This window comes from Nycticebus coucang, chromosome 9 (assembly GCF_027406575.1).
Source record: "Nycticebus coucang isolate mNycCou1 chromosome 9, mNycCou1.pri, whole genome shotgun sequence".
In the NCBI taxonomy this organism is placed as follows: domain Eukaryota; kingdom Metazoa; phylum Chordata; class Mammalia; order Primates; family Lorisidae; genus Nycticebus; species Nycticebus coucang.
The window spans coordinates 114591220-114603710 of NC_069788.1; the positions used below are offsets into that span (position 1 = coordinate 114591220).

Below are 12491 nucleotides of genomic sequence, written 5' to 3' on the forward strand. Positions count from 1 at the left end.
AGAACTAGAGAGGAAACGGCACTTTGCTTTACCAGAACTTAATCATGACAGTCATTAATGTCAAATAATAGTCTTCCTTAATTTTCTAATTAAGAATCGATCTGATTCTTTTAGTTTGGTTTCTCAGCTGGATAAAGCATTTGAAGAAATTCATGAGTCAAATGGATACAAATATTCCAGTCTAATTGGAAGTAAGATTTCCTTTAGTAAATTAATACATTGGAATTCTGGTTGATATATTAATCCCTCATGCTGGGGTAGTGAGATTCACTTTCTCTGGGTCAGACTACTATTAGGCCAACAAAATGATGTTTCCCCAAATGAAAAACTAAGAACCAGATTTTAGATGGTACCACCAACCTAAGTTTCACCCAGTGAAGCTCTATCCTGAGTTGGCTGCCTAGATGTTATCTCTGTACATAACAAACTGAATGAAATTAAATTAATATTTACCTAAACACTGATGGGAAGGTAGAAGCAAACTTATTAATAAAAAATGTTACCAGTCTGACCATTCAACACATCTGATCAGTTTTACTTTAACTGTTTTCTACTTTTTAACCTATGAAAGAACAATCCTGGGTGGTGCCTGTGGCTCAACAGAGTAGGGTGCTGACCCCGTATGCCAGAGGTGGCAGGTTCAAACCCAGCTCCGGCCAAAAAAAAGAATGATCCTTGAATGGCATTATTTTACACCTATCAGCACTCTCAAAATGCATTTTATAAACTGTAGATTAATTCACACACATTTTGCTGAAATAAAACAAAAGATACTGAGTTTTGAAAAAAATTACTATTTGGCATTCACAGAGAATTCTCCATCAAGTTGGGAGTGAACATAAACATAGATGTGTATAACTAATCCTTAGACTTGCCTCCATGTTCACAAATAGAGATTACCTGGGTTTCTGTCAAGCTGGGAAGCCAATCTGGTATTTGAATGATCCACTCGTTTTGTACTGAAGAGGGGGAAAAAAAACATTTTAGTAACTTTCTTTACATTTAAAAAAAATGTGTAATAATTTAGAGTGAAGTAGAAACTAGAGGTTACAGGGGAAATAAATATTGCTACTTCATGAAAATATCTGCAGAAAGTGTATGATTAGTATAATGGTAACAACTCAGTAGCACACTTTAGGAGGAAGGTTTTTTCTACTTTCCCATCTTACCCACATATAAACATAGCAGGTTTTCAGTGCATAGTGTGCAGAAAGATACCTAAGAGAGTACTGTGAAAAACGATTGACCATGATGTAAAAATATATACTGTGTATGATTCTTAAAAATTCACAGTGCATGAAACATTCTTTGCAAGGGAAGGTACATCTACTAATACCCAGTGGTATGGTGTTCTTTAGAACAGCAGTTCTCAAAATGTGATCCATGAAATCCAAGACTCTTTTGGGAAGTTTTCCAGACCAATACTATTTTCATAATAATACTAAGCTGTTATTTGCCATTTTTCACTCTGTTGCCAACTGCACTGATGGTGTAAGAACAATGGTGGTTTAAGGCTGCTGGTGCCTGAGTGTGAATCAAGAGCATGGCACCAAATGACAGTCCTCTTCACTGCCACATGTGCACAAAGAAGTCAACAAAACAAAACCGTCAAGTTTCACTTGAAAACATCCCTGATGAAGCAGTAAACATTATTAATTTTATTAAATCTGAACCCCTCAGTACAGGCAAAATGAGAAAATACACACACAGCGTTTCTACTCTGAAGCATAATGTTTATCACGCGGGAAAACACTGATGCAACTGTGTGAATTGTAAGCTGAGCTAGCTCCTTTTTGTTCTTGGACCGCCATTCTTACCTGAATGACTAATGGAAAAGTTAGCTCATTCAGATGTAGGTATTTAAAGGATATTGCACACACATGAAAGAAAATGAGTCTGTCATCTCAAGAAAAACAACTGGCAGTATCTGTTGACAATGATAAAATTCAAGCTTTTGAGTAAAATTGAGAATTTTGGAAAACTTGTACCTACCAGGAGCTTGACAGATTCCTAACACTTGAATTATTTTTTTTAATTGGTGCTGATATAGTAATCTAGTGAACATATTTTTTTAAATACTGCATAATAAAATGTGTCCATATTTGGAAGATGTACATTACTCAGGGAACCAATATTTTCCAAATGACCAATAAATAATGTTACAAAATCATGCATGGGTAAAACATTCATTCCATCCATTTCACTAATTTTTATGTGACACAGTCCCAAAAATTCACAGAATCTGGTTTAGATTTCACATTGCAACTAGCTCTAAGAAACGAGCATTTCTTGACGTTTAGTGAAGGAGCAAAGAAAAATATCCATAATTGTTTTTAAAAGGCTACTAAAATACTTTTCCAACTACATATCTGTGTGAGGCCAGACTTTCTTCATATGCTTGAACCAAAACAACACATTACAACAAATCGAACGCAGAAACAGATATGAGAATCCATCCGTCTTTTAAAAAGTCAGACTTAAAGCAGGAAGAGGGATGGAGGGAGGAGGGTGGGGCCTTGGTGTGTGTCACACTTTATGGGGCAAGACATGATTGCAAGAGGGACTTTACCTAACAATTGCAATCAGTGTAACCTGGCTTATTGTACCCTCAATGAATCCACAACAATAAAAAAAAAAAAAAAGTCAGACTTGAAATGATTTACAAAACTATAAAATAATGCCACTCTTCTGATTTTTTTTAGCGGGGGAGGAATATACTTGTCTTAATTTTAAAATGTTTCATGCTAACATGCAATGAATATACAGTAAAACCTCTGTAAGTGGACCACCCAAGAGAATGTAACAATCTGGTCAACATAAGGAAATAGGCCTACTGTACTGATATGCACAGATGGTGCATGTCTGGTCTATGAAAATTAGGTGAACTTAAGGAGGTGGCCAACGAGGGAGTACTTTGTTATTGTTATTTTTAAACTAATTAATGAATAAGGGAACTCCAGCATCAAATATCCTTAGATTGCGGATTCTTGGGCAAACTTTAGAGATATTCTATGAAAACATAAGCAGATCCATTTTCACTTTTTAAGAAACTGGGTCTCAAAGAAGGAAAAAGGAAGCAGACAAAACAAAACAAAGCAAAGAGACTGGGTCTCACTATGCTGCCCAGGGTGGAGAGCAGTGGCTATTCACAGCATGCACAGGTGTGATCAGAGCACACTGTAGCCTTGAGCTCTTGGTAAACATTTAAAATGATTTTAGTTTTTCTTTCTGTTACAGTAAATATTGGTAGAAAAAAACCCCACATTAAAAAACAAAACAAACTCTTTAGCACTTCTAAAAATTTTTAAGAGTATAAAATGGTTCTGAAACCAAAGGGTTTAAGTACTATTGTCATGGAACATCATTTGGGACTAAAAGTTTGCCCAAAAGTGTAAGACACAAGCAACACTGAATTTGCCAAAATGAGAAATAATAGATGTGGTTTTAGATAAAGGACTAACGTAAATATTTCAAATCCACAAGATCTTCCTTATGTGAAGGATGAGATTCTAATTTTCACCTGTTAAAGACGCCAATATGTGAAAGTGTAGGGAGAAAGGTAGATGTGCAGATGGCCAAAGTAAGTATAAATCAGTACAAGCTCTTCCTAAATCAATGTGTTATACATATTAAAAGCTTTGAAAATGTTTTAGTTCCACAACTCAGTAATTACCCTTTTAGGAATTCTTCCTTAAATTAAATTAAATAAAATTTGGAGAGATGACATACAAACGTGGTTACCAGCCATTAAACAGGCAGCCTAAGGAACTAAGTCTAAATGCAGAAAACATTTCATGTGCAAAGGTAGTTGTTAGTTCTAGAAATTAAGTATGACTATTATAGTAATACAAAGCCTGACAACCGGCCACCACGTGCTTACGTTGGCAGCACAACTCAGTAAAGTTTCGTGTTTCATAACCTTGGTTTACTGGTGTCTCAGCTGTGTTCACATCAATGTTTGGCAGTGTCTTGTTGAGTGGTATATATTATTATTGTTGTTGCATGTTTTTCTGTGCTGTTCTGAAAATGTTGGTGCTTGGATTACAGCAATGAATAAACGCTTGTAAATTTCTTGTTAAATTTGGCAAGAGCGGCAGTGAAATCAGAAACATGTTAGTCCAAGTTTATGGGGATAATGGAAGTGTACAAATGGATTAAACGTCTTTCCAAGGGGAGAGAAAGCAACGCTGATGAAGAGAGGTGAGGGTGGCCAGTAATGAGCAGAACTGACAAAAACACAGCAAAAATCCGTCAAGTTGTGCATCAAAATTGTTGGCTGACTGTGAGAAGCATAGAAGACCAAGTAAACATCAGAGAAACAAGAAAATCTTAACTGATAATCTTGACCAACAACTCATGGCTCTTGTATCATGGCAATGAACCTGCTCACAGGGCAGTCTGTGAAAGACTTTTAGTCAGTAAACAAAGCTGCACTGGACCACCCTCCCAACTCACGTGATCTGCCCCCCGCCCCCCCCCCAATGAGTTTTTTCTTTACCTGAAGATAAAGAAAATACTGAAAGGAAGACATTTTGATGGCATTCAAGGCATCAAAGGTAATACAACAATTGCTTTGATGGCGATTCCAGAAAAGGAATTCCAAAATTGCTTTGAAGGGTGGACTAGGTGCTGGCATCAGTGCATAAATTCCCAAGGGGAACTTTGAAGGTGACTATGGTGATACACAGCAATGAGGTATGTAGCACTTTTTCTAGGATGAGTTCACGAATATAACTGTCACAGCTCATATAATGTTGCATACAATAAAGTTGTACAATATTACTAATGTGAAATAATTCTCTAGGAAATATGACTTGTAAGATACAAAAACGAGTATATTCAATCAAAATACTGTTTTAAAATATATTATAAGTAGGAAAAACATTTTTTCTCCCAACTCTTCTTTTAAAGTAGACAAATTTTTAGCAAAAATATTTCAACACAATCAACTGTGATTATGAACACAATTAATCAATTTCAATACAATTCTATAAATACCTTAAAAGTTATGCTACCAATATTGTTTCCTAGTAAAGAAGATAAAAATTGTCTTTCAAGTGTTTAATTTTACTCACTTATAGTCTCTCTCCCAGAATTTCACAGGTCGAACATATGAAGTGATGAATATTGCACTTCCCAGAAAGGGGTTGAGTGGAGTGGAGAAGAGGGCTGACACAGCAGCCTGAATAAACAACATGGCTGAATCTAGGGTAGACTGGTTAAGGAAATTAACATTCATCTGAGCACACACACACCTCCAAGACAAAACGAAAACAAAACTCAAAAAAGATACATTTAGATCACACCAGTTAGAGAAATGAGGTTTACCAGAAGACTGCAGAGAGGGTGTCACTGTCAGCATAAGGAACTACCGATAAAAAGACACGACAAGGAAAGTACCACGTGGCCTGATGCTTTCAAAGGAGCCAATTGAATATTTGATAATGTATTTGGTAAAAATCCATAAATCAATTTTGGGCAGAGATGCCTGGGTTCAATTTTCCAAAAGGTTAAAACCAAAACTGCAGACACCAAAAGTCTGTATTTCTACATCGATGTCATCACTGCCATTATTGTAGAGAAAAAAAAATTTTTTTTTTGAGAAAATATTTCTTAAGAAATGACAAGAATAGAAAAATTTGGACAGAGTTTCTATAACCATATTATTTTTCAAGTTTTGTACCTTTATTTCTGTATACATTTTATATATATCAAAAATTAATGAACTTTAATATTGATACATGCAAACATAAAATTTTAAATTAGCTTCACTTAATTATAAAACTTTTAATACTTTCCTCTCATGTTCAGATGATCTGTAGGCCACAGATGTTCATACAAGCCACACAATCAAAATCGGTTTAGGACTCAAAAGAGTGTGAGTTTTTGATGATTTATTATATAATTACCTATACTCCATGCCTGTGGAAGGTCATACCCACAAACTGACAGTCTGAACAAGGGCGTGCCTGTTCATTCTTACAGACCTTAACTCAGAAGGATACGGGGCACTGCAAAGGGCTGAGCAAAAGCATGGAAAGCAGAACCCCATGTGATCTGCCATGGGGCAATGTAAGTGTACACAAACTGCAGTTTATAAAGGAGTTCCCAAAGCTGTAGGAGGAAAGAGAAGTCTGTAAAAAACTTAGCATCACACACTTGAACCTGAAATGGAAAACTTGTAAAATGTATTTTTTTCTATAGGGAAATGGCACTGAAATTATTTGCCATTTGTGTAATAGAAAAAGATACATCAATGGCCAAAACACTGCATTTATTTCTCAGTAAAGGCATTATTTTTAAGTAAAGACAGCTGACTTAGGGAGTGATGTGCTCTACTGGCCACATATTACTGCCATAAGCAAAACAAAAGTAGGAAGCAACAAAATAACAGTTCAAAATAACAAAAAATCTACATGTCTATAAAGCTTAAATAACACATGTATTTATTTTATTCTAACATATACTTTCCCCAAGTTTTTGTGCTTTGGAAACTGAGTATGTTTTAAATGCAATGTCAAAAAGGAATGTGAAAACAGCAATTGTAATGTAATTGTCACTGTCTTTTTGCATAGAAATGCAGTGGTATGCTCTAGGCATCTGTTCACTACCTCCATTACTGTCAATAAAAACACAATCCACATTTTATTTTTTGCTTGTAACACTATTAAATCTATTTATGAGGCTTTGGCACCGCAAGAACAGACAATGTCTTTGTTTTTATTAAAATCATCTTTCAGGTTCTTGAGATTGTTTTCTCCACAAGTTTAGATCTGTTATTGTTGCTGAACATGTCTTCAGTGTAGAACAGAGTTGCTGTGTTTGTCCAAGATTGCTTCTGCATGTTAGACAAGGCAAAGTCAAACACTCAAACCAGATCAGAGTCTTAAAAGCAGGAACTTGTGAATAATTCGGTGCCATGATTAGACAACAAATAACTCATCTCTTAAAATACTTTGGCTGATTAACAAATGAATTTGTTTAATTTTCAATTTAAAAAAGAAATCACAACTTCATCTAATCAGAAAATGCAGATGAACCTCAATATTCTTTGCTGTGACTCAAAATCATGCTGGCAATCCTCAGTACTAAAGTAATCAAGATCACAGTCAGTAAAAGCAGCATTTGTATCATCACAATGTCATTATATCTACTTAAAAGCAGTGACTCAGAAACCCCTTCAGATTCTAAATGTGAAAAAGACTGTATTCAAATTTTGACTGTAATATTAAAAAAAAAAATACCATGTAATTACAAGGATAAGTAGTTGGTAGGTAAAAACATTTTTTTATATATTTAATTTTTTCTTGAAAGGCAGTTAAATCAATGGTTTACATTACAACAACATCTTAGAATAAAATATATATGTGAATATATCTGAAGAGAGATTACCTGAATATTACTTGCTTATAATCACCATAAATTCTACCTGCCAATCACGTAAAATGCAAACTCCTTAGGTGAGAATTTTGATTTGTTCACTGACATAGGCTAAGTGTCTAGAACAGTTGTGGAAAATGGTGTGCTCTCAAAACATATTTAATGAATGAAAATATTAAGAAAACCCAAACTAATGCACAGTTAAGTGTAGCAACTATATTTCAAAGATTTAGTTTATATTTTACTATCACTTTCACTTTTTTCAATAGTAAAATAAGATGAAATATAATTTTCATTTTATTTTTATTTTATTTTATTATTGTTTTGAGACAGAGCTTCAAGCTGTCGCCCTGGGTAGAGTTCTGTGGCATCACAGCTCACAGCAACCTCCAACTCCTGGGCTCAAGCAAGTCTCCTGCCTCTGCCTCCCAAGTAGCTGGGACTACAGGCACTCGCCACAATGCCCGGCTATTTTTTGTTTGCAGCCGTCACTGTTGTTTGGCGGGCCCGGGCTGGATTTGAACCTGCCAGTTCAGGTGTATGTGGCTGGCGCCTTAGCCGCTTGAGCCACAGGTGCCGAGCCTATAATTTTCATTTTAAATATGTGAGAAACTATATGCTTTTTTATACAAATAATTCTCTGATTAACTTTCAGCCTTCCTTCTTTGGTTAATAACCATACTCACCAGAAGAATAAACAAATGATAAAAACACACACGAACTAGCCGTTGAACAAATAAGTATTATATTGAAACATTTCAGAAGCTATTTACCACAATATTGAAAATGACTATCAATAAAACCTTGTTCAGGTTAATGGTTTTCCATTTTTACTGTTTCCATCCTAGGTTGGAGCTCTATCACATCTGAATTATTGTCAAAATCTCTTAAGCTGTTCTCCATACCTTTATGATTTCTCTTCCCCAATTCATCCCAAATGTGGCTAACCAGGCTAACTTGCCTAAAATTGAACTTTCACTGTGTTTTGTAGCTGTTCATTTGCTTCAGCTCTCTGTTACCTATCAAATGGGATAATATATGTCAAAGTCCTTTGCATGTGGTCAGTGTTAACATGAAGTCTAATTGCTACTTAATTTACAAATCATCTGACTGTACAACTATTTCACTTAGAAAGGCAGTGTGGTTCAGCCAAAAGATCGTTGAATTAGGAGGCAAGAAGACCCAGGTTTCACCGTCTCCTTTTTAAAAGGCCTGAGAACATCTATTTTGGGGGTGGGTCACACAGTTGTGAAGCATTCTCTCAACTCCAGAGTATTCTTCAAATGTTACATCAAGCTAATTTCTGAGTGCTCCCACCTGGCCAAACTGTCCTCAGCATCTACTGTCTTCATTCAGCTGTCAGGTTATTATCCTCAGCTAGAATTTGCTCCCTCCATCTATCCGGTAGCCTGTAGTCCAATTCAATTGTTACCAATTCTATTTCTAATATTATTCAAAACTATACCTCATTTGGAAGATGCTCTTATTAACGTTTTCTACTTTTTCTATGTAACTTAATCTTATCTTCCTAGCTCTAGCAAGAAATATATCTTTCACATATCATGGTGACTAGCATTGTTTAGGGCAGGGGTCCTCAAACTTTTTAAACAGGGGCCAGTTCACTGTCCCTCAGACTGTTAGAAGGCCGGACTATAGTTTAAAAAAAAAACTATGAACAAATTCCCATGCACACTGCACATATCTTATTTTGAAGTAAAAAAACCAAAACGGGGACAAGTACAATCACACCACCTCATGTGGCCCGTGGGCCGCAGTTTGAGGACCCCTGGTTTCGGGATTCTAACATGCTCCTAGTTGAAGAGAGATAAAACTTCCTTAAACGATAATAAATCAAATGAAATCTAAGCATAATCCTCATTAAAAAGCATATTATGTTCCTTTCAGTAAGTTACCTTGTGGAAGAGTATAGACATGAAGAAGAGATCCAACAGCATGGTCTCTGAAAAAGCTTCGTAGTCAAATCTGAAGAAGAGCACAGTAAAGACGACCGTGACATACTGATACGTAGGGCTGCTGAACGAGGATCGCAGCAACTTCAAACCAGCAATGGTGATCAGTAAAGCACCTAATCTGTGACAGAAAGAGAGCACAAGTCATCCAGTCCTGACTGGAAACAGCAGCAAATTCACTAACTTCAAGAAAATAACCATGCAATTTACTAACTTTATAAAGTTAGTAGAATATAAAGACCAAATTTAAACTCCTAAAGATGATGTGTATAGGTAAGCAAATCAGATCCTGAAAGAATCTGTGTAGTGTAATATTCCCTTTTATAGTATGAGGATGACTGTCACTAATACAAAAAAGCAAGTTTTCAAACAAACAGTATTGTAATTCTGACATCTGCTTCTCTAATTTCTCAATATTTTTATTGCCTTAACATTAATCGCATTTAGAATAAGAAAAACATACATTAACACTTAACAACACGCACATACTCTAGGGGGCTGTCCTACAGAATGACCAAGAAGGCAAGTGATCACCTACGTGCTATAAAATACAGCCATTTCTCAAACTTGCCAGACATTAAAAATTAACCTTACTAAATAAACATTCTCTCATAAAATGTCAGTTAGCAATGTCTGCAGAAATGACTATGCCAAGGCAGAAATAGGAGTTTAACTTGCCTGAATTTTTAATCTCACAGTGCCTTGTACCAACGAGAGACTCAATATTTATTTGATACCTGACTGATAACTTAAAACACTGTTTATGATAGCTCCTAATAGTCAGGCTTAGATTACAGAATACTGTACTTACTCTGTATCCAACTTTTTTGGACTCGCAATTTTCTCTGCACTGCTACTCAGCTCATTGAGAACAATCAATGGGTAGATGATATTCTTCTCCACAAAAAGAAGCCACACATGAAGTTTCTCAAACCACATCACAGTGGCTGCATCTAACAGGGCAACATAAGTCAACAGGACCACATGTCATCGAGCATATGAAGTAGTTTAGGAAATGGATAGAAAGGAAAACCTTACAACTTAAATTTAGTTCTATATCACAAATTAAAATGTAAAAAAATCTAGTACTTTAATTGTCAACTTCTACAAGCCCTGCAACACTTAAAAATTTGCAACTTAGACATGACTTATATTCAGATGAGTTTCATTTTAAACTTTAATTCTTGAAAGCTCAATTCTTGACTACAACTTTTATTCACTTATGCTTATAAGCTTATGGAAAAAAGAGTATGGATTATTAGATTGCTCCCTCCCCGCCAAATAAATGATCTACTAAATACTCTGTTTTAAAAATGCTAGGACATATGTACATAGATGCATATACATATATATGATATACTATCTCAGAACCAATATAAAAATATGCTATTGACTGGGCACGGTGGCTCACGTCTATAATTCTAGCACACCAGGAGGGCAAAACAGGTAGATTGCTGAGTTTACGGGTGTGAGACCAGCCTGAGCAACAGCGAGACCCCATCTCTAAAAGTAGCCAGGTATTGTGGCAGGCGCCTGTAATCCCAGCTACTTGGGAGGCTGAGACAAGAGGATCACTTGAGCCCAAGAGTTTGAGGTTGCTGTGAGCTATGACACCAAGGTATTCTACTGAGGGCAACAAAGTGAGACTCTGTCTCAAAAAAAAAAAAAAAAAAAAAAAATGCTATTACTTGAATTCACAGACTTCATGAAAGCCATTTTCATTGCCAATAAATTTTTTTCAAAGATTTCAATATTATTTCATTGGGGAAAGTACCATAAAATAAAACATTTAAAACATGGTTTCAATGGCTATTTGAAAACAATTGCCTATCTAGAAGTTCTTTTGGAAGTTCTCTAATGAAAATCAGTACAATGAAAGAAGATCAACTTTGCTATTACCCAGTACTATTAACAAGTCCAAAAAGTTATGGTGAGTCAAAATTTGATTTTAGATTAAATGTTGTTAAGATCAAAAATAAAGAAAAAACACAATCAATACTTTAATGAAAATTTCTGTTCTTTAAAACAAACTAGATATACTTGCTATCACTTATACAACATGGCCATAAAGTTCATGTACTATTTTAAATTGCATATTAACTTTATGGCTACCCTGTATATGACAGTAATCATAATGGCTCACCATCAAAAATAATTTTATCCTGTGTTATTTTACTGACAGTAGAAAGGGGCTAGTACATACTCTTACACACGTGTTTTGTTTTTAATAAAATGTGGAAATTTGGTAAAAGGTCTACACAGAGTTATTACTGAAACCCACAAACTATTGTTTATCTCTCCAAAATTAAACTGGTGATCAAGGTTATAGTAAACATGACGTTCCAATCAATTTCACCAAAAGGCCCAGGAAATTCGCTTTATAAAGTCAAGTTTGGTATAGAAAACTTTCAAAGTCTTCAGAAAAAAAAAAGTCTCTAAAAAAATTAATTTATATTCAAACAACTGAGTAATTTACTCTCTTTCCTGCATTAATTGCAGGAAAAGTCTGAAGGAAAAAAACTGGCTTATTTAATCACTAGCACATAATAAATGATGAGACAGAGAACTTTTAGTATTTCTTCAAAAATGAGGAAGAATATGAACAATAACTGAATATTTTAACAATAGGAAAGAAAAGTCAGGGTTTTTTTATTTGTTTTTTTTTTTTAGGCAGAATCTCTGCCCAGTCTAGAGTGCTTAGCCTAGCTCATAGCAACCTCAGACTCATAGCAAGCCATCCTCTTGCTACAGCCTTCTGTGTAGCTAGGACTACAGGTACCTGCCACTACACCCTTTCTATTTTTAGGAAAGATGAGGTCTTACTCCTATTCAGGGGAACTCCTGAGTTCAAGGGATCCTCCACCTTGGCCTCCCAGAGTGACCTGAGCCACTGTGCCCAGCCAAGAAAAGTCAGCGTTCATAGTGGCAAGGAAAAAGCTTGCCAAGTGGACTGGCCTTTTATCTCTTTTTGGGTCATTTTGTACTTTAATCCCGAATCTGAACTAATAATAGCAATTACAAAACGTTTTAACTTGTTTGCACTTTATCAACTCTCGTATACACCCCTGTGGTACAGTGTCTCTGGCAGAAACACGAGGAAAGTCCTTTCTTTTATCCCTGTCCCCAAAATACTTCAAATAG

At 35.5% G+C, this 12491-nt stretch overlaps 1 protein-coding gene across 4 annotated transcripts in view; it reads right to left on the minus strand.

Annotated features, from left to right (window-relative positions):
* The window catches only part of PCNX1 (pecanex 1), a 226695-nt gene that overhangs the window by 44439 nt on the left and 169765 nt on the right, over positions 1-12491 (minus strand). For all 4 annotated transcript variants that reach the window (XM_053601578.1, XM_053601581.1, XM_053601580.1 and 1 more), the window contains 5 exons: positions 10162-10303; positions 9294-9471; positions 6006-6114; positions 5076-5205; positions 901-959 (listed from right to left, as the gene is read on the minus strand). In XM_053601578.1, the coding sequence (XP_053457553.1) occupies positions 901-959; positions 5076-5205; positions 6006-6114; positions 9294-9471; positions 10162-10303 (618 nt within the window). The remainder of the gene's footprint in view (positions 1-900; positions 960-5075; positions 5206-6005; positions 6115-9293; positions 9472-10161; positions 10304-12491) is intronic.